General features: G+C 42.6%; 1 protein-coding gene across 4 annotated transcripts in view; it reads right to left on the bottom strand.

Annotated features, from left to right (window-relative positions):
* Plekhg1 (pleckstrin homology and RhoGEF domain containing G1) overlaps positions 1–23461 on the bottom strand; it is a 215321-nt gene that overhangs the window by 32091 nt on the left and 159769 nt on the right. For all 4 annotated transcript variants that reach the window (XM_041680135.1, XM_041680136.1, XM_041680138.1 and 1 more), the window contains 2 exons: positions 10673–10742; positions 1717–1763 (listed from right to left, as the gene is read on the bottom strand). In XM_041680135.1, coding sequence (XP_041536069.1) covers positions 1717–1763; positions 10673–10742 — 117 coding nt within the window. The remainder of the gene's footprint in view (positions 1–1716; positions 1764–10672; positions 10743–23461) is intronic.

Below are 23461 nucleotides of genomic sequence, written 5' to 3'. Positions count from 1 at the left end.
GAGCTCACTTTCCCAGGATCCCAAAACAGCCCATGATGGCAAAGCGGAGGATTTCATCAGTAAGCCAGAAGAGCCTTCTGAAGCTTTGATTTGGAAAGTTTCCATATTGAGGTTGCGTCTTTAGATGGTATGTTCACAGCAATATGAACACAAACAGACCTCCAGAGCCAGCCCCTTTGACGGTCAGCCCCAGCACCTCACTGATTTGTCAGTTTGAACAGCTTCCCCTTTTGCTTGGGAAGAACTTGTGTGGACAGGCTGGGGGCTGACTCTGTGGTTCCTCTGCTGCATGGCATTTTGGCTTACGGACCATGAGATTTAGTTGATGCATCCATAGTTCATTTTGTATCAGAGAAAAAAAATGCTTAAGTGTAACCTTGCAAAGTATGGGTGAGTCTATAGACCTGAATTATGGCAAATGCTTGAATATGCATGTGGGGTTTTTGTTTTAAGAGAAACCTGGGGTAAGTACAGCTGTCCATCTAAATGAATAACCATGGTGTCACCTCCTGAACACTGTTTACAGAAGACTAAATCTTTACAATGAGAAGTGGTGGTTAAAAGTAATTCTGAACTTCAGGTTAGTTACTACACACTAGCCTTTTAGGCAACTCCTGGGTTGCAGGTTAGGGGTGTTTGCCCTTCCTTCCCTCAGCAGCCACGAGGATTCTACGGATACTGTATTCCTGTGGATGACTGTGCCAAGATTGACCAAGAGTGTGCAAGTCACCCCAGCCCTCTTTCTGGCTGGGCTGCAAGAGCCTGTTGATCATGACTTCACAGAAAGCTCCAGAACTTTATGAAGATACTTGGTGAGTGGCCTGAGACTGGAGCAACTTGGTTGACATCCTCACTGGGCCATTCATCAGCTATAGGACCCTGTGGAGTCAGTTTGTCATGGGTCTCTCAGCAGGGTCATCCATAAAATGGGAAGAAGGAAGGGGTGGTGATGGATTTGCACTTGGTAAGACTCTATTGGGTTTCTAGCACTGGGGTGGGTGTCCTGCATCCCTTTAATCCCCCAGAATCTCTGCATCACTGTGGATGCTTAACTTAGCATTTGCTTTTATAGGTTTTAACGCTGCTGAGGACTCAAATACCCAATAAATGTCTTGGGGAGGGAAGAGAAATGCCTAGAGCTAAACGTAGCCTTGTCTTTGGCTCTTACTCAGCGATCTGTACATTGTCCAGGCTGCTCCTTGAACTGCTCTCCCATCTCCAATCTTAGAAACGAGCAAAATGAAGCCAACAGCCCCTGGAGCCTGGAAGCCCCCATTCCTCATGCTGACTATTCAGGATCCGTGCTTGTGCTTGCTGAACTTTATAAAACTTGGAAAACTCATAAAGCTTACCAAGTAAAACCAGAACTTCTTTTCTTCCCAGTTATGTTACACAAGTACATCTTCAAAATGAGGCACACATAATAAAAGGTTAACAGAGAAGTAGAGAGCCCTATGCAACCACACAGATATATCACTCTTCCTTTGAAGGTGTGCAGTGATGTTCCTGGTCTTACTCTACGCTGCTCATGATTTTTTTTCCCACTCCAGCTCCATGGATCCTCCCAGTCTAAAAGGCACCAAACACTATCTGAGATCCGCATTTTTGCATTTCCCTGGTTTTCAGCACAGTGCCAGGCATACAGTGCCTGACACTGCATCTAATGACTTGAAACAGAACAAAGAGAGGAGGACTCCACCCCTTTCCAAGCCATACCTTGGGTAGTTGGTGCAGTACTGGGTATAAATGTGGAACTCTTCACTCTGCGAGGAAACAAAAGAGACTTTCATAAGCCTAGGAGCACAGACAACAGCGTTCATTCAAAACAACACCGGCGACAGCAATTAGGCTTCTATTGTTCCAGTCACATTGGTCTGCCCCCTGAACCTGTGTGGCCATCATCTGTGCCTACTTCTCTTTACCCAGAATCCATATAATGTAATCCATGTTGCATGAAGTACAATAAACACTCTGAACCCCTACTGTGTCTCAATGATTCTGAAGACAGGAAGAGATGAAAATAATATTTTTGCCCCAAGGTGTTTATGGACATATAAGTAGGTTATATTTACACACCATACAGTAAGACTATGTTGGAGTACACATGAGAGCTGCTGCGTACGCTCAAGCCCTGCATATGTAGCCCTCTCTTCCCATGGCTATTGCTGATTTTCTCACTGCCTAGCCACTGCCTTGGGAATGAGTCTAAGCTGCATTTCTTCCAAGCAGCTTTCCTTGAGCTTTTGGGTTGAGCCAACTGTTTCTAATTGTGGCCATCCACCATATCCAGCGTTCATATCTGAGAGCACTGACCAAGTGGCACTGGTGTTTTCTGTGTAGCTGTCTGGCTTACCAGGGTTAGGGCAGGGGCCACATTTGTCTTCCTGACAGATAATCCCTGCGGACTCCTCTCTCCTACTGAATATCACCTGAGAGCAGAACCTAAGTCTATTCACCTACATGCACCTAGCACAGCAGCCATGACTCAAAAGCAATAAGGTTTGATTAGCAAATGGATCCCATCTGTCCTTCCCTAAAAAATCTTCACTTCCAAGGCTATCTTAGTCTTTCAGCTGTGAATTCTTATTATAGGAAATAATACATTGATACTGACTGAGTCGGACAGCTCTTTAAAAAGGTAGGGTAACAATTCCATAGAAATAGAAAGCAAGCATTGCTTCTTATGTTATTGGACTTATTGATTATGAAATCAGTCAGACATTACAAACTGGATCACAAGAGAAGGAAATAGAGCACACTTAGGACAATGAAGAACGATGTCAATTAAGTTTTCTAAAGAGATAGGAGACTGGCTTTTTCCTTCTGTGGACTGGGGTGAGGAAAGAAATCAATTGTCAAGTCAGTCATGGTGGTACAAGGCGGGGCCAGAAGGACTGGGAGCTTGACATCCGCTTGGACTGAACACTAAGACTGTCCAAAAGAGAAAGGAGGGAGGGACTCATAGAGGAAGGGGGAGGAGAGAAAAGAGAAGGTGAAGAAAGAGAGGAGGAAGAAAAAAAGGGAGGAAGGGGAAGGGTGAGAATTGTTGTCCAGGTGGGCACCAATTGTTGCAAGGAGTGGGCTGCTTGTTTGTCCTGGCCGCTTGGCTAGCTTAGCCCCGAAATAACCACATAGAAATGTATTCATTAAATCATCGCTTGGCTCATTAGCTCTAACTTCTTATTGGTTAATTCTTACATATTAGTTTAACCCATTTCTATTAATCTGTGTATTGCCACGTAGCAGTGGCTTATTGGGGAAATTCCCAGCTTCTGTCTCTGGGGGATCTACAGCGTCTCTCTGACTTTTTTTCCTCCTCCCAGAATTTAGTTCTGTCTTTTCCACCTACCTAAATTCTGCCTTATCAGGCCAAGGCAGTTTCTTTATTCATTAACCAATACAAGCAATACATAGAAAGAAGGGTCTCCTACACCATACTTTTTATGTGTATGGGTGTTTTGCCAGCATGCATGTCTAAGAGCCACATGTAAGCATGGTGCCCTTGGGACTCAAAAGGCAGCTTCAGATCCCTTGGGACTAGATTTACAGATGTTTGTGAGCCACCATGTGGGTGCTGGGAATCAAACCTGGATCCTTAAACAGAGCAGATACTGCTCTTAATCTCCGAGCCATCTCTCCAGCCCCTGTCTCTAAGCATTAGTCAAGAGGCGTCACAATTCCATGGTCATCCTTAAATAATCCCATGATATGAGGCGTGCCAATAACTGTGCACATTTCCTGGTTTGATTTCCTTTCCTTTCACAGTCTACTGTTTGACTTGAAGCCCATAGAAGGTTCGTACACAGCAAATGTTATCCACTGGCTGATTGTTTTTGCTTGTTTGCTTGCTTTGTAACACTGGGCTGGAACCCAGCATCTCAGCATCTTTGGCGAATCCTCCACCCTCCATTGATCATTACAAAGTCTTGACTGGTTTTTACCTTGTAATTTAGTTGCTGAAGAAACCACAACATTCATTGCACCCACAAGATCCCTGTCTCAGTGGTCCTGGTGACACACTAAAGTCTTCTCTGTGTCCTGTCCATTGCACTACTGAGTTCTAATACAGGTTTACTCAGATGGAGGTCTTATATTTTGGCAAAATCCACAATAGGTTGCACTATACTCCCATCAGGGGGCACATATACCTGGACATCTTTTTTGTATGATGTTAACAGCCATTGGTAATTAGTATTTAGGTCTGATTCTAGGGGTTACTAATGGTGATGTTTCGAGTTCAGTTAGTCCTTCTTTGTTATTCTCAGAATAATGTGTTGGTTTTTTTTTCTTTTTTTTTTTTGCCTATCTAAGTTTCAGCATTTTATTGTACAAATATTCAAAATATAGGCTGGTTGCTATTTAATCTTTGATTTGGAAAAACTCTCACCATTTTTTAATTATTATTTTTTATTTATTAAATATTTCTGTCTCTTCCTCGCCACCGCCTCACATTTCCCTCCCCACCGCCTCCCATTTCCCCCCCTCCCCCAACCAACTCCCCCTCCCTCATCATCCTGAAGAGCAGTCAGGGTTCTTTGCCCTGTGGGGAGTCCAGGGACCTCCCACCTCCTTCCAGGTCTAGTAAGGTGAGCATCCAAACAGCCTAGGCTCCCACAAAGCCAGTATGTGCAGTGGGATCAAAACCCAGTGTTGGTTTCTTAATATCCCATAAAGAGCCTGATTTTTAATGACACTGTACGTTCATAAATAGGAACATATTTATTTAATGAGGTTCAGTTGTTTTCAATGAACTATCTTTACTTGTTATATTAGTTAGGGTTCTCTAGAAGAAGAGAGTTTATAGAATGGATCCATCCATCCATCTAGTAAGGAATTTATTAAAGTGGCTTATAGGCTGTGGTTCAGTTAGTCCAGCAATGGCTGTCTGGACATCACCGGAAGGTCTGAGAATCCGGTTCAGTCTATGATGCTGGGCATCTCAACTGGTTTTCAGTAGACACCAGAATCCCAAAGATGTAGGTTCTAATGCCAGTGAAGGAATAGACTTGCCAGAGAGAGTGAGAGCAAACAGCGAGAGAGAGAGAGAGAGAGAGAGAGAGAGAGAGAAAGAGAGAGAGAGAGAGAGAGAGAGAAAGAGAGAGAGAGAGAGAGCGCGCTTCCTTTTTCCATGTCCTTTACATAGCAGATTAAAGGTGGATCTCCCCACCTCTAAGATCTGGATTGAAATTGGACCTTCTCACTTCAAATGGTTTAACTAAGAAAAAAGAATCCCTCACAGGTGTGCCCGGCCAGTTAGGTTTTGGTTAATTCCAGAGGTAGTCAAGTTAACAACCAGTCTTTGCCCAGTAGGCACCTCTTCTCTGATGCCAGCTTTTGTGTGTCTGTGACATGACCTGGCATCTTCAGATACTTCATGGTTTATGTGCGATAAAATATTCCAGAACATCTCCTGGATTTCCCAACCAACCACACCCATGCTTCCCAGAACCCTGGCCCTCTGTAGCAAGTCGTATTTGGAGACAAGTCTGGGTATCAGGAATGCTCTAGCTATTGGGCTTATCATTATTTTTAGGGCTTTTCAATGGACAAAGTTAGAAATATTGTTTTTCTAAGAGATTTTAAAGGAAACTTGGCCCATACTAATACAATATTTTTAAAAAAATGCTAAGAATCCAAATCTTTAAGAATGAGTATGATGAAACAAATGGAAAACTCACTCCTGAGTTCACACTCTGGGAAGCAGCAGCCACAGCTGCACTGAAAATATTATACGGAATCACTTCAGTGTAGGTGCAGAGGAAGCGTTCCTGTATTCTGTGTCCACACTTGCATCTTATACCTAAAATACTGTGTTATGTACATGAAAGGTTCCTCAAACCTGAAAACATTTGAAATTGTTCTGGTCCTAAGCATTTGGGATAAGGGTGACAATACCTGTCATTCAGATTCAGAACCACAGGGTGAATTATTCTGGAACATTCCTGCTTCTATATTTTATTTCTCCTGGTAATTTCATTCCCCAAGGGCACTAACATTAATACTTGCTTGCACCATCCCAGAGCACACTATAATTTCCACAGGAGAGCAGGGACATAACCATAAACATGTGTTGGGTGTATTTTGGCCACCACATATTTTTCAAGTTCGTTAGAAATTCCTTTGCATGGCTGCCTACCAACTGCATGCACACCTTTTTGCGCTTGCTTCATTTTACTCTTGGTGTACAGACCTGGATTTTTAAAGCCTTAATTTTGGGTTTTTGAATTATATACACGCAAATCCAGGTTTCCATATAAAGACATATTCAGAGAAGTTAACTCATTCTGCTCCATTCTAGGTGATTCCTTCCTTTCTTCAGTTTTCTTGTTTGTTGAAATAGAGTCTCATGTGATCCAGGCTGGCCTCAAATTTGCTATGTAGCTGAGGATGGCCCTGACCTCCTGATTCTCCTCTTAGATTTCAGCCTCCACATCCAGTTCCTTTCTCCTATAATTTAAATCTTATCAGTCATCCTGTTTTTAAACACAGACATCCCTTTATCAGATAAGCAAATCACATGTAGGAGTGAAATTAAGTAGACGTCATTGGAAGGTTTATGAAAACAGATAACTGGACCGAACCCCAATTTTTTCTTTAGTTGGTTGCAAGCATTTCTATCAAGCTCCCCTGTGACACTGATGTCACAGGTACAGGGACCGTGCTTGGAGGAGCTTGTGCTGGGCACACTTAACGGCCTCCCCCTCCCCCAAGCAGTGTATGGAGACATTTCTTGTTTGCTTGCATAGCTCCACTGTACTCCATTGTTTGGTTGAGCATACAAAAGAGTATTCAAGCAGGTTTTTGTTTAGGTTGTCTGTAGTCTTTGGAGGATCAAGTACCAGTGCCAAGTATCATGTCAGACCCGTTGACATTTTGTCAGTTTATCCTATGAATAGCGTTCTGGCATCAGGATTGGTAGGTGACAGGGTAAATTCCAATTTCTAAATACTAGACTCGGCCAGATTCTGCTCCACTGAATCTGTTTCCTTACAGCCTAAACACCGTTTTAAACCTAGTACCACATTTTCCAATATAGTACTTTATAATTCCTAAATTAGCTGTCTACTTCTAGGCATTGGAGAACATAAATAACTTGAGTTTTGGCCTCTCTGGACAAAGTATAGGTTCTATGGGCCATGGACCTACAGGTTCACACGGCAGATGCTATCCTATGAGACTAGCAAACACCTGCCCCACTACAGCCTCCACTTGAATTCTCTATACATAGAGTTAGACATTTGTTGGCTATGCAGGATGGCCCTGGCTCCAGGGATGAGAAAAGCAAAGAGATTTCCTCAGGTCCTTCAGCAAGCATACAGCTGACTAAGCTTCCCCCACTGCTCCACACTGACTGGGGGGGGGGGGGTCACTGTTCTTCTCTCACCCTGGGATAGACCAGCATCCAGCTCCCTATCCTCATGTCTTGAGACCTTTAGAATCATGGGACATGTCACACTGAAAACAATAGGCTGCATGAAGATACACTGCAGTTGAGACATATAGTCAACCTACATACACTAGTTCTTAGTCAGGCCCTAGGGCTTCTCAATTTTATGACATTGTGACTCTGTCCCTGATCTAGATATTTGCTCTCTACCAGGGGCACATTCTTAACAGATGATTAAATGCAGGTTTGACCCTAGACGTGCAAACATCTTCAGACTTTACAAACAATGGATACACATGTATGCATACATATATATTCATTGTGTATTTGTACATATATGTGTACATACATATACATACACATACATACATAAAACACAATTAATAAAAACTCAGAGACAGATATTGGGGTTCAACCAGAAGACCCGAAAAGCAAAGCAGCGCCATTGGTTCTTACCTCGACCTCAGTCCAAAATGACAATCCTGACCAGGAATCTGAGAATGAGACTGTGTCTGAGAGCTGTCGCCTCCCATTTTATAATCCTCTCTAGTTTTGGGATCAAAGGCGTGCACCACTGGGGTTAAAGGCACTCTCCATCTAGCGTCTCTGGCAACTAGTGTGGTTACTGGGATTAAAGGTGTGTGTCACCACTGCCTAGGTAGTAAGGCTGACCAGTGGGGCTGTTTTACTCTCTGATCTTCAGGCAGGTTTTATTCATTAAAATAAAAGTGAAATGCCACTACATATATATGTGTATATACATATATATTTTCAACAGTCCCTAAGTCTGTTAATGCTTGAATGTCATTATTCATTGTACAATGCCAGCTCAAACCCTTTTAAACATGCATTTAGGGAAATATACAAATTAGAAAAAAGCAGATATTACTTTCTAATTATTCAACTCTTTTAGATTATAATAAGCATGCAAAAGGAGGTAATTATGCAAAACGCAAAGCTTTAGGGTACAGGGATGCCAAAGAGAGCACACAGGACACCCAACTGCTGCTGAATGGGTGACAGAGGAAAGAAGTCCATGATTTTAGTGCTTTTCTGCCACAAAGTCTCTCTCTGTCTCTCACCCGCCTCCCCCATCTCCCTTACAGTCTTTGGTTCCAGCGACGTTTTCTTGGACAATACACAGGTAGGTAGCATATGCGGAACATAATAGTGACTTTACATGGATTTTCAACACCAGAAATTTTTTGATGATAATTCTAACATGTGGCACGTGTGGTCTGTGTGTATTATGTATACACATGTGTGTGCACACACACATGCATTTACATGCAGTGAGTATTGGTCGCATCCTTCTGTGTGAATGAGTTCTCATTCTCCTCGGCTATGAAAGAAGAAGAGCGCTCGTGGGAAGTGACTGAGCACGAAGGGAGAGGAGGGTAAAGGGAACTAAGAAGTCAGGCAATCTCTCCTTCAGCTGCCCAGAGTAAGCCGTGCTGACAGTCCAGTGAGGGATGAGCATGAGGGTGGCTGAGAAGGCAATCTGGGGACAAACTCAAGTCTTTCAAGATGCTCCCAGAGTCCTGAGTGCAGATCAAGACATATGGGGCATCAGGCCCAGGAGAGAACGCTTATTGCTGTCCCTCAGTGTCCTCCTGATTCTTCTGGAAGCAGTCGATAAGATGGAACAGTATTTTCTTTCTTTGGCTAGGACTTCATTAGCCTACACACACCACACAGGGAAGCCAGGCCAAAGACGGTGCTCTGTGAAAGCCCCAGCGATTCCCATAAAGGCAAAGTCAACTGCCAGCTTTACCTCTTTTGCTAATGACCTCTCAATTAAAGCAATTTTCCATCCCTCCCTGAGAAGAGCAGCTGGTGGCGGTTCAGAGAGACGTAACCCCGTCTAAATGTCAGGGTGCTGAGTGAGAAGCGGGGCGCACAGAGCCGGCACGCCCTCCCGACTCCTGCTCCCGTGTGAAAGAGTCGAGCTCCCAAGTTGGTCTTCTAATTAAACTTGGCAATATTACAATGAAAAATGAGATTTGGGACTTGGCAGGGAGGCACATAAACAAACTTTTATGTGAGCAATTAAGGCAGAGTTAAGCGAACATTGGAAGCACTTTAATCAGCTTGTGACTACAGTTAGCAGTAGAAGCCGAGCATTCTCTGAGACGTCAGTATTGCACAGATGCCGATCTTCTTTGAAACGCTCTTTTTGCTTTTACACCATTTCCCCCATTTTCATTTCTTTCATTTCCTACCGTATAAGAGAACCCATTACAAAGAGGGTGGCTATGGAAAAAATCTTGTGTGTGTAAGCATGTGTGTACCAACATTTTATATGGGAACACACACAAGCTATGAAAAGACAGGAGAAGGTTATATACAAGCCCACTGAGTGCCATTTAGTGGTTTCAGTCGAACCCAGAGAGCTGTTAACTTTGAATTCCCAGCCACGAAGATAGGTCTGTGGCCACCAGAGCTAACTGTGTGGAACAATCTAGAGCCAGCAAAGGCTGGGGTAACACCTTAGTCATCTTGGACTCTTCAGGGCTCTAAATGAGACGTTGATGGACGGTTGGTTCCCAAGGACTACTACGAACCTGCTTCAATCTCGCCCACTTCAAACCTTCATACAGAAATCACATAAAGTTCTTCTGCAAGTTGATTTCTCCCAGAGGTTTTCCACAGGAAAGTTGTTGAGTCTCAAAGCGAAACTTGAACAAGACAGGATTCTGTGTGTGCCAGACAGCATGTGCACTGCCACAGGATATCAGCCTGCCAAGCTCAGAGCATGAACTTCTGACACCTGTCTTCATGTCAAGTCCATGTCAAGTCATGCGACACAGAAAAAGAATAGGAAACCCAGGGTACTTTTAAGACTTAGGAAATCACGTTTGCTCTTCTTTACCCCTTAAAGGGTAGCCGCATCAACCAGACTAGTACCACACAACACAAACCAAAACATGTAGATTCTTGGGAATTTTTGGAGTGAATTTAGAGGTATGGTATATGGATCTATATGGATTTTTTTTTAAAAAACCATTCTCTATTCTAGATTCTCCCATCTCAAACTTTAAGTCTTTCCAAGAAAAGAATTAGTAACATTATCCAACTACTATACAAACTATAGGAATACTAGAACTAACAGCCCCCTTCTCTTATAAATGTACACACACACACACAGCTAGGAAAACAAAAAAGTTTATGATTGGTTGGCTACCTTAATTCAATATTGAATAACCACTGATCCTAACTTTAAGAAGAAAACAAACTGCACATGCTTTCTGCCTTGGTTGGCCCTGAAAAATAAATGGTACTTACCTTTGACACAAAACATTCTGCTATGGCCACAGGATCGTTTTCACAGTTTTCCAGATCTTGAAGTAGTTCACTAATAAAACAAAACACACAGCCAGCAAGTATTAGATAGTAGCCTTCAGGTTGAGGACATTTTATAGAATTTAAAGGTTTAAACCTTCTTAATGGCATTTACAAGGACTCAGGTAATTGGGCCACAGGTCTATTGCCACTGTGTCCAAGGCTTAGTTAAGAGATGCCCAAGATCATGGGTGGGGCAGGAGTTTAGACACAGACTGGACCAGCAGTTCCCACACCAGAGATACACCTGCATAAGAATTATTTCCCAGACATTTGTCGTCAGTTGCCGAAGTTGCTCACACACATTCACTCATTGAAGAAGGGCCTAGGTATCCATGCTGTGCAAGGTGCCAGCATGCATGTGCACACACACACACACACACACACACACACACACACACAAACACACAAACGCGAAGCAAAGAGGGATAAGTTTCCAGTTTCAGTGAATTCTTGTTGCATGTGAAGACTAAGATGCTTAAACCATACTAACAAAATTGTCAATAAAGGGAGTGTTTCAGAGGACAGATACTCCACGAGAGGCGGCATCTCTGCTGAAACATAAACTCATAAAGCTCTAGTGGCAGGGCCACCGTGCTGCATGGCTAGCGATCTAATTAATTGTTTAAGCTCCCAGTGTTGCACACAATTCTGAAGGTGGAGTTGCTTGCTCACTAGATATTCTTGGGGTAAGTGGCACATTTCCGAGTTGCATTACACAGTGTAATTTAATGTCAGGTGCTGATTTTTAAAATGTTATGTGCTATACATTTAATAAAAAGACAAACAGTTCAATGGACAAAATCATTCCTTGCTTTGTGCTTCGAATTCTCAGTGGCTCCTGCTGAGACGTATTTATTGTTCCTGTTGGATCAGGTCTCTATCTCTAAGAACTCTGACGATGGGTTTTTATTATTTATTTTTTCAGTTTTAGTGTTTCCTTCTTCATTGTCTTAAAGACCCACCCCTAAACTTCTTAACCCGGTGTATTTTGCAATCTGAATAGATCAAATGTCCAAATCCACATTTTTAAGACAATGAGAATATCATGGAAAAAATATTCCTAGTTTAGGTTTAGCATGTACTATAAGCCTTTCCTTTCTTGTAGGATCATAGCTTCTCTGGAGTTAAAACAATCTGTTTTAAGAGTTTTAAGATTGTTGTCTTGTTTTTACACCATTGGGTAAACAAAATTAACAAAAATGTTTACCTCTGTGCAGATGGGTGAAAACGCATAGCTAAAGAAAAAAGAGATCCGTTACCTCTTCAGTCCTATAACTGTGGCATTTGAAAAATTTTTTTTTTTTAAAAATTAATCTTAAACTGGGCAGTGGTGGCACATGTCTTTAGTCCCAGCACCAGGGAGACAGAGGCAGGCAGATCTCTGAGTTTGAGGTCAGTCTGGTCTATTGTGATTTCCAAAGATAGTGAGAAACCCTGCTTTGAAAAACAAAAACAAACAAACAAAAATTAACCTTTTAAGTCACAAAAGCTTTCTCATTTCCATGTCTCTCGCTCGTTTTCAAAGTACTCCTTGCTAATTCACAGCCAAACTGTGTGTGAGGAGGAGAAATCTCAAGCCACTGCAACCAAACATTTTCTCGGGTGGGGTCCCTCCTGGGGTGTACTGATGCTAAGCAGCTTCCGTTCTGTAGCCCGCGGTCTACTCTTCTGCCTGTCATGGGCCATTCCCCAGCTGCTGGGCAGCTGGGTGACCGTTTTGGTGATCCTTCACCTTGGTTTGCTGCCTCTGTTGGGTGCTCTGTGCCCTTCCATTTCCGGAGAATGCAGTTTCTGGAAGCTTCCTGAGTGATGGTGACAAGAGGTCAATCTTCAGTCTTCCTCCCATCACCTGGGCTGACGATGTCATGTGACAGGGGATTCTTAGTTGGGCTAATTTCTTCTGAAAGTTCCTGGAGCCTCAGGAATTCAAATACTGATGTTGAGAATTTAGTATCATTCACCTTTCTCCCTAATTGGTGACTTTTTTTTCTGTAAGTTTTTAGAATTTCTTCCTTCCTTCCTTCCTTCCTTCCTTCCTTCCTTCCTTCCTTCCTTCCTTTCCTAACATAATTCTGAGACTCTGTGCTGATCAGCTTTGGGTCTGGTCTCCGACCACGATTTAGCAGTTTGGATGTGATCTTGCCCTTCATGTAGCATCCAACGTTCCCTTCTTCAGGACACCCATAAGACATTAATCCATAAAAATGCTCAGTTTTCCATTCCATTTTCTCTTGAGAATACAGTGAACTTTGCCAGAGGCTCTGTGACTTGGCTTGCCTCACAGAAAAACCAGGAGCAGACACAGGGATGCTGAGGTTTGCTCTGAAGTTAAACAGTAAGGAGAGCTTCAGAAATGCAAAATGACTCCCAAACAAACAAAACCCCCAAACCCCATAAAGTCATTGAGTCACTTGGCAAAATGTGTGGGTTTATTATTATTATAATATAAATTGATAGTTTAATCATTTCTGAGCTTCAGTTCCTAACACAATAAACAAAACATAATAAAACCCAAACAAATATGCTTGTGGGTCTTAATCACCTGCAGGAATGCAAGGGATCCAGGGGCCAAGGAGTTTAAAGCCGACTGCTTTGGAATCCTGTGTTTGGTGTGTGGCTGTTAGAGGTCCTCTTCCTCAAACTTTTGGATCTTATGGTTGATCTTCTAATTTTTCTCATCTTTCTCTTATCATGTTGCTGATTGTCTGTTTCTAGGAGATCTTAACTTCATTTCCCATCTATTTGATAATTTTCTAATTTCTACCACCAGACTCTTAAGTTTAGAGGATTTAGGATTGTTTTCTGTCGGAACATGCTACCTGGATGTTTCTTTATGCATCTGTTCTTATTTTACAGGTGCAAAATATTCTATTATGTAGTACAAGGATATGGTGATGATGGCGATGATGATGGTGGTGATGGTGATGATGATGGTGATGGAAGTGATGATGATGGTGGTGATAGCAGTGGTGATGATGATGGTGATGATGGTGGTGATGGTGATGGTGTGATGATGATGGTGATAGCAGTGATGATGATGATGATGGTGGTGATTGTGGTGATGATGATGGTGATGATGATGATAATGGTGATGGTGGTGATGGTGATGATGATGGTGGTGATGATGGTGGTGTTGATGGCATTGATCTTTCTGGTTGTTGTCTTCTGTCGAGCTCTTGTTCTGCTGCTTGATGATTTTGGCTTCTGTCATCCATGCAAGAGTTATCCTAAAAAAACCTGGGAATCTTTATTTGTCCTGGGTAGTTTTATGTCAATTTGATATAAGCTAATGTCATCTAAGGGAAGGGAACCTTAATTGAGAAAAATCACTCCATAAGAATGGGTTGCAGGCAAGTTTGTTGGGTATTTCCTTAATTACTGATTGGTAGGGAAAGGTCCAGTCCATGGTGGGTGGAGCCACCACTGGGCTGATGGTCCTGGGTGTTACAAGAAAGCAGGCTGAGCAAGTCATGATAAACAAGCCAGTAAGCAACACCCTCCATGGCCTCTGCATCAGTTCCCGCCTCCAGGTTCCTGACTGGTTTGAATTCCTGCCTTGGCTTTCCTCAGAAAACAGTGATTCAGGATATTTAAATCAACAAGCAGGCAAGCATGTAAACAAGAACGCTTTCTTAAGTTGTTTTATCACAGCAGCAGTGATTCTAAGACAACTCCAAATAAGAAACCATAATGCTGATTATAATCTCTGTGCACAGAGGGAGCACAGACCTTCACTTTCAGATAGCAATACTCAACCACTGTAAGTAATGGGACCTATTTACATTCTGAAATAGTCTTAAAATGGATGGTATACAAACATAAACACACACACACATATATATAAATCTACTAGAAATTAAAACTGAATACTAATCGACTGATACATAAGGCAATTATATTAATATAAATATTCATTTGTGACAGTTTTTATAAAAGAATGAGGAACATGTTTTATACTTTTGTAACTTCTCACATCTAACTCAAGCTGGATTCTCTTACCTGCTTTTGAATCCAGCCTGCTGTGATCTATTATTTGGGGTGAAATCTACTGAAAGCGAAGCAGTCACATAGACATGTTATTGGGAGATGAGGAATGTTTTGATGGTTTCTTCAGACATGGGTTACTTTCTCTGATAGTCCACTGAAACTCGGTGAGTGGTGGATTTTGATGAGTCCGCTGGCATCAGAAACCACACCAAATGGGCCACCCTATCACTCTCAAATCCATTGCAATGTCCTAATTTCAAACATTCCCCCCCCTCAATATTCTTATTAAGAACATCTCCTTTGCAAGATTATTTTTATTTTGGCAAGTATCACTCAGATATTTTTTATTGTTATTATTTATAGCAAGGCGGATGTAATTAAGAGAGACAGTTGAAACCTGACCACTGTGACCTGAACACTGGGAGAGGGGGAGAAAAGGGAGGCGATAAAGAGAGTGAAAGACACGGTCTTTGACGTTGGGGTTCTCGTTTACTGAAGGGAAGATGGCTCTGTTTGGGGGATTCGTGTCTGGGCTTATCAATATCAATCTTCTCTCTGGGGAGATAAACATTTTCAGAGGATTCTGGAACACTATATTTCTGAGTTTTCTTGAAATATTCCTTGGCTATGTGTAACTCCCTACACTCTAAATTCTACACTCCTAGCATTCTCTCCAGGCACTAATTTTATCTGAAAGTGGACTTGCTGGGCAGAGGAAGTGTCTTGGGGTTCACCCCGCCTCACCTATAAATGAATGCCCAGCCTTCACTGCTTGAGAACCACAGAGCTGGGAATACAGAGTCCGACAGTCCCAACCCAGCTTTAGAGTGAGGAAATCACAGCTCATCAAGACAAAGCTGCTTTAATCCCAGCACTTGGGAGGCAGAGGCAGGAGGATCTCTGTGAGTTTGAGGCCAGCCTGGTCTACAAAGGGAGTTCCAGGACAGGCTCCAAAGCTACAGAGAAACCCTGTCTCAAAAAACCAAAAAAAAAAAAAAAAAAAGACAAAGATGCTTGTCTTAGATTACACAGATCATAATTAATGGCAAAGCTGTGCACAGAAGGAAGGTTCCTGAACCTTGTCTTTGCACTCCAACAGAAGTATGGCTACTGAAGGGGGCATTTCTTCAGCAAACTTAAGGAGGCTAAGTATGAGATTGTGAACCCTGGAGTTTCCAAAGACCCACCTGGGAGATTCTCTTGGTGTCTTCTGGCAACCTTTCTTTTATAGCCTTTTTATTGGATAACATAAACATGATGTAAATAAGAATGGTAGGGGTTCCTTCTCCCATGCTCTTTCTTTGGGGTTACTATCCAAACAAAACTCAATCAAAAGTGACTGAGACTTCCCTGTCAGACATGACAGGTAAAGATGACAAAGGCCCTGGTTACGATCCATGTGCCTATGTTCTGATCATAGGTGACCAATGTTAATAAAACAGACAATACCACATGGTACCATGTAAGGCGGAGACAATAAAAAGAGCTCTATGTCTGAAGTCAATCAAACAGGGAAACTGAGGTGGGGGAGTTGGTGGAGGGTTGGGTGGTCATAAAGTTTATTCTCTGAGGGGGTGATTGATATTTGAAGGCACGAAGAGATTTGAAAGAAGTCATTTGAGAAATGAGGCCTCAGATTCAGGACAGAATGAGTGCGGTTGGTTCTTGCGTGTGAGATGTAAGAAGGAAGCCATTGTGGCAGAGGTTGGTGAGCAATGGAGAGTGTGGGGATTCAGAAAGACTGTGGGGTACAGTGGGGGTCTCAGTGGAGTAACCAAGCACCAGCAATAGGCCCGGTCGCCCAGAATTGCAGGCTAATGGGCCAATGGCCATAGAAATGGCCATAGTGTAGCAGTGGGCGACGAAACTTGCCCGTCCCAGAGGACAGAGTCAGAGATTGCTCTCAGAGCTAAAAGCCGATTGCAGCCATCTTACTTTCAGGATCTTAGTCTGTCCTCCTTTCTCTGAGTAATTATTCTAAATCTGTCCTCTCATTTGAATGGGATCACGAACAAGAGAATGACATCATTTCCTTCCCAAGATCAGGCCTCTGAACTCAGCTTAGTGGGCAAATAGCAATAGATTTGTTCTCTTTCAAGATCGCAATATGCATGGTGCTTTCTCTGCCCACTGCCGTCAGGCCCACACAGGAACTGTCGCATGACTGCAAGGTCATACTGCTTTATGTTGACTGAGGATCCGGAACAGGCTTCTCCTCTTTCAGCTGGCAAAGACTCCAGGCAACCCTTCCTTCTCCTACCACCTAACTAAGGCATTTTAATGTGCAGCTTCCAAAGAGACTCACGTGCATCTGGGAATGGAAAATGTCACATTAGGCTCACTGATACACTAGACTTGCTGTTTATTTGGTTTTTGTTTTTACTTTCTTGTTTTGTTTTTGTTTTTGAGATAGGGTTTCTCTTTGTAGCCCTGGCTGTCCTGGAACTCACTACAAAAACCATTTGCCTTGAACTCCAGTTGCCAGAAAGAAGACTGTCCACAAAAAGATTCCTACTATTGTGTAAAGCTGGGAGTCATGGCGGTAAGTTGAAAATGTACTAAAAAGAAAATATCCCACCTCTCTCTGCCTTGTTATATGTTCCAATGAATCATCGTATTACATTAAAAAAAAAAGCACAGTCCAAAGATAATTTTTTGTGACTTAAGGCATATTTAGTTTATTTTGTGATGATTTTACTAGACCCTGGAACAAAATGAATCACATGGTCGTCAGTTCCCTCAAAGCATCCTGTTCAGTCCTCGAGTAGATGACTTATTGCCCTGCTGTACAACGGGGCCATTCAGGCCTCAGTCCTTAGGCCCAGTCCAGCATTTTGCGCCCAGCAAAGGCTCCACATAGGCATACGGAGTGAAGACAAAGATCCAAAGCAAAATGGAAATTTTTACTTTGAACTTTGATCATTTTAATCTGCCAAGCAACAATTTAGACATAAAAATTCAATTTGGAGGAACTCCCTGCATTTCCTCATGCTTCATCTGTAAAGAGAGATTCAAGTTCCAGTTTAGACAGCTTCTCTAGTCCAAGAGCGCTGGCATTTTTCCCTTTGGTTGCCAATACAAGTTTGTAAAAGCTTTGGGATTTTCGGGCTCAAGTGGTTTCTTTTAACTAACCCAGTTTCTGATCATTTGGGGATTTATTCCAGACACCAAACCAGAGACTTTAATTTCAGGGCTGGTGGGGTGGGGTAGAGGGTGGGGGCAGGCAGTGAGGTGGGGGTGGGGTTTATACAGTAAGAGATGTGGTCACTAAGAAGTAGACCAAAATGAAGTCTCAGTTGCATTTTGTGACATGAGATTTACATTCAAAACAGAAAGGAAGACAATGAAAGAAAAAAAATCATGTTATTATTTAAAAAAAGGAATAAAAAATTTTCAGTATACAGAAGTAGAAGGAAAACATCATGAGCAGGTAGAGTTCATTGTAGTAATAATGTATGTATATGATTTAAATTAGAATGTCTATCAATGAAGGCCACCCAATATGCATAGGAGTAAAATAATATGCTAAGTTTAATTAAACTCTACATTCAGTAATGTTCAATATTCACAATATTTCTGATAAACTCTAGCAAAATGGAGATGGGTTTCTCTATGTTTCGTTACACTTAATTCATAAGCAGGGCGATGCTTCTGATGACGTTAAAATGAAGATAAGGATGGTGACATTGTGGGAGAAAGGTGATTCCAAGTAGTGGGATTAAAGAAGAGGTAACCAGGGAAGAATAACTAAGAAAGGAAACAAAATAATTCACTTTATTTTCAGAATGACTACATATAACTCTAGAAGCATCTACAAGACATTGGTAGACATCAAGGGGAAGCCCGAGAAAGCTTCTTGGATATAGTGACATACATAAGAATCAAAAACATTTCTTGTTGAGAATTAATAGAAAATTTTAGTGAACATAATGTCCGCATATTAAGGTCTCTAGGAGTTAATTTTTAAAGCTACATGTTTCCATGTGGGAGAAAAGTTGTGAAATAATTGTTATGTAACATTTTAAAAGGTTGATGGGACCAGGTGTATATCTGCAATCCCAGGATGTGGGAGGTGGAGGCAGAAGAATCAGGAGTTCAAGATCATCCTTGGCCATATTGCAAATTCTAGGCCTGCCTGGATTACATGAAATCCTGTCTCAAAAATGAACCAATAAACAAATAAATAACTGGTCAAAGAGACATGCAGCTATGGATAGGTTGACTTGGTCATGTAAAGATGTCATTTTTAACATTAGGTTGATGGAAATACCAACAGAGGACGGCACAGATTTTGAAAAACTAACAAGCAGTAACAATTAAGCCCGTTGGAGGGGTAAGTCGGGAGAAATTAAACCAGTGTTGAAAGGGAGCAAGGAGGGCTCCACATGGGTATCATGGTACCCGCACAGTTGGGAAAGGAGCCTAAGGAATTCAGAGCCTGGACACAGATCCACATACCCATGTAAGCTTGGCATACAAAGGACAGGGCATGCAGCTTAGTGTGGAGAGCTTGTGTATTTCAGTTAGTGGTGATGGGACCATTGGCCAGGCGTGTGATGCCAGAGCTGGGACCTAATGTCAAACCTACACCACCATCAGCTTCAGGCAGATTAAACACAAATGCGGAAGAGCAAACTTTTAGGAGTCTTTGAAAAAAGGAATATGCTTATCACCCGAACATGGGAGATAAGCCCTAAACCCAACCCCAAGCGTCCTACTTTCAAAAGTGTAGTTTGTGCTGTGGATTGTGTAATTTGTCTTCCGAGAAACCACACTGACGTTGAAAGGCGTGTCTTTTAGAAAAGAGATTTGCAACGCACATGGTCCACAAAATTGAGAAACAACTCTGATAGAGCCACGAGAAAAGAAAAGAAAAAAGTCCCAGCATGAGAGCAGACGATGGGATGGCCAGCAAAAAAGAATCACAGAAGAAATCTAAGTGACCAGCAAGGAAAAAAAAAAATTGCTCACTCCTATTGCAACTGGCCCAATGCAAAATCCAGAGGCAACCTGGGAAGAATCATGTGACAGCTACATGAACTGGAGGACTGAAGCTCAAAAATGATGCTGAGTGGAAAAAAATGAAGCTTGTGAGAGTTCACAGTCTTCACACCATGTATGAAGCAAGGGAAAGCAGGGGGCGTGTTTCAAATAAAGATACACGTAATGATGGCAAAACTCATACCCCGAGGCTGGGGCGTGGTAGAACACATGTATGTGTAATATGTGCGAGGCCCTGGGTTCCGTCCCTAGAAACATTGCCCTATCACTGCTATACAGCAAAACAGGAAAGAAAACAAAGCCAGCTTAGAAATGGAGCACCGTATTTCATAGTAAGTTACCATGAAACAGGGATTCAGGGAAAGCTGGTCTATCTTAACTGACCCTGCATCTTTCCCATTCCTTTATCGGTGCTGACGCAGACTCTTGGCATCTAAGTCATTTGTTTCTCCAGTTTTTAATACACGAGCGGATGATACCAGGATCTCAGTCTCAATCAATTCCAGATTTCTCTTGCATTGCCACGCCAGAGAACTGGTGTGCCAGCACTAAGTGTATTCTATCACTCTGCACAGGGCAGAATGACATTGGAGAAGGGCATAGAAGAGGTTTTCAGCGAGATCTTTAATGCCTTTTAAATGTGAGGAATTTAAAAAATAAATATGGTACAAGAAAGCTTCAGAGATACAATATAGAATAATATAGAATATAGACTATTGTATCATTCTATATTTTCTGTGTGTTGGAAATACAGGTCAAGGGTTTTCTAACCCACACGTTTGGGATCAGAAGTGCTTTTGGGGTTCAGAATATCTGCATAGACATAGTGCCTTCCTTATCTTCGAGATGGGACCCAACTGTAGACCCGAATTCTGTTATTTTCATCTGCAGATGGTACATTGAGCTTGGAGGCAATTTCGTAGTTTTCAGTGGGTCTGTGTTATGGCTGTGATACATTACATGAGATCAGATGTGGAATTTTCAACTTTGGCCAGTGCTCCAAAAGTTCCCAAATGTTTGGATTTTCAGGTTTAGATTTGCTCCATCTGTGTGTCTTAGAAAATGAAACCCAATCAGCTACAGTTTTCAGGCTAATATATCCTCCCCCTTTAACTTTGGAGACTTACGTCTGACCTAGCTAGATACAATATTATAACACCATGCTGAAAAATCGGGAATTACGAACAGCAGAACTTTAGAGTCTATTATCTAAAGCTCCGTCATGATTGGCCAGACAGCTGCATCTTAGAAATCAATTGGCATATCATTAAAGATGCATGAGCAGTGACTTAAAGTCACATTGGTGTTCTCATTTTAACCAACAGTAGCAACCACAGGGTCATCTAAATTACAAATTTAGATTCTAGATATAAGAAAACAGAAATTCAAACAAATGGGGACAAAGCAAAGGCAACAATTCTACTGTATGCAGCTGAGCATGGGTGTGAACCTCTGCAATCCCAGCACCCTGGAGGCTACCATACGAAGACTGAGTTTGAGGACAGCCTGGCCTACATAAGGAGACCCTGTCTCAAACAAATAAACAAACAGGCAAACAACTAACCAACCCACAGAACCCAGATAATTCAACAGCAAAGTCAAATAAGAGATAATTTTTTCAAAACAGAGGAAGACACCAGAATTTAACAAAAGCAGTATCCAAAGTGGCCCAGTCTTAGGCTCTACCCGGGAACAGAGGACTAGGCGGCCTCAAAGGCTGCTTCCTCATGTATGAAATGTGTGTGTCTTATTGCATTCTCTCCACCTTGCAGAACGGCTAAGAGGATTAAGGTACTGCCTGAACCGTGACTGCCAAGTGTGATCTCCGCAGCCACTGGCATGAACGCAATAGGCTGCCATGGCATGACGGTACCACGCCCTGTATGTTCATCTTCAGCAGGGTAGCCCTTCTGTCTGACCCAGGCATATTTCAGACAGGAATGGCTCTCAGTATCAGCGGATATCCAACAGAAAAGAACGGAGAATGGGTTCAGGAGTAGAAAGGTCTTTCAAGATATTTAGCTTTTGCATAATGGGCCTCGCTGCTGAGTCCCATCTCGCTAACTCACGTTTTTCTTCCTTTAGACTAGGAGACACACACATTTAAATTCCAAGGAGTGAAAATCCCTCCTGAGGTTAGGCATAGCTTCCTGAACTTCATACAGGGCTTGAAGCACAGGGTCCTGCTATGCAGGCAGGCACTCGCGGATGACATAGACGGCTCTAGAGGCTGTCTGGCCTCTGGCAAAAGGAAACACTCCTCAAGTACTGGTCACCATCAATTTATTGCCAAACCACAGATGAGCTAGGGCAGGGATCTCTCAGTATCCAGCATCTTTCTGGGTCACAGTATAATTAGCGGGCTCTGGAAAGTGATACTATCCCAGGACTCATGGCATCGCTAAATAGGGGCCTGCTTTAAAACCAGCACATCACTAGTGAGTGTGGCTTCTTCAGTTTTTGATGTGTTTCTCACTGTCTCATTGCTGGGCTGATTTACCCAGATAGTGTTTCTCTGCTGCGGCTCCACATTATAAATACCTGAAGGCCTTTTTGAAAATTCTGAGGCTGTGGCCCCGTCCCAGACGGATGAGTCGATTTCTGAAAGTAGGGTCCCAATATTGTTTTAAAAATAATGTTTTTAATTTATTTTTTGAGAATTTCATACAGCATATTTTTATCAGATTTTTACCCTCCCCCAACTCCTCCCTGATTCCCTGTAACCTCCTTACCCCCCCAAATTTACTTCTTTCTCTTTTGTAACAACAAGAAGAAGAAGCTCTGAGGGGGTCCCGTTTATGTTGGTTGACTACTCCGGAGCACTGGGCCCACCCAGGAACATGGTTGATATACAGTACCACTCCACTGAAGAAAACCCATTTCCCCTCTCCCGGCACTGTCAGTTTCCAACAGCTTCTTGGTGAGGGGTGGGACATTATGCCCACTTCCCTTCCATGCTGGGATTTTCTCTGGCTTGATCTTGTGCACGTCCAGTGCATGCCTTTACGGCCTGAGTTTATATGTACCTCAGCCCCGCTGGGCCTGGAAAACGCTGTTTCTTTGGAGTCACCCACTTGCTCTTGCTCTCACAGTCTCTCTGTCTCCCTTTTAGAAATTTCTGAGCCTTTAAAGGAGACGTATGATTCCATTTAGGCCAGATATTACTTGTTCTTTTATTCTGAGATGTGGCGTCATGGATTCCTGGCTGACCTTGAACTCACTATGTGGCTGAGGGTGACCTTCCATTTCTGTTCCTCCTGCCTCCACATGGTGATCCCAGTACCCCATCGTTTTATTTGCTGCTGAGACCGAAGCCTAAGGCTTCAGGCATGCTCAGTAAGCCATCTACCAGCTGTACCCCATCTACCAACTATACCCTCATGGTGGTTTTTAAGGAGAGCTTCCTAGGTGCTTCAGTTGGTGGCCCAGGAGAAGCATGAGCTCAGAAGATACAAAACGATTCTCAGTGTCTACAAGAGCAAGCAAGTGGAACCCTGATATAGCCTTGGGGCTTCCTATGAGCTAGCTTGTTAGAACTTGAGAAACTTGCCTCCTGTAAGCCAGGCTGGTGCTAAATATCAGGGCTCCAAAGAGACAAGGGGGATGTGGACCCTGACTCTGGGGAACTAATCTGTATTGGCCTGATTAAGTAAAGAGGGATAGGGCTTAGCTTGTAGTATATTTGAGCCACAGAACAAAGGGTGATATAAAGTTTTATGATGGCAGTTCACTGTGTCAAAT

Source organism: Microtus oregoni, unplaced genomic scaffold (genome assembly GCF_018167655.1).
Source record: "Microtus oregoni isolate MIOR12 unplaced genomic scaffold, Mior012 000033F_ref0000390, whole genome shotgun sequence".
Lineage (NCBI taxonomy): Eukaryota > Metazoa > Chordata > Mammalia > Rodentia > Cricetidae > Microtus > Microtus oregoni.
Note: the sequence above shows the minus strand (reverse complement) of the source record. Positions and strands in the feature narration are given on the sequence as shown.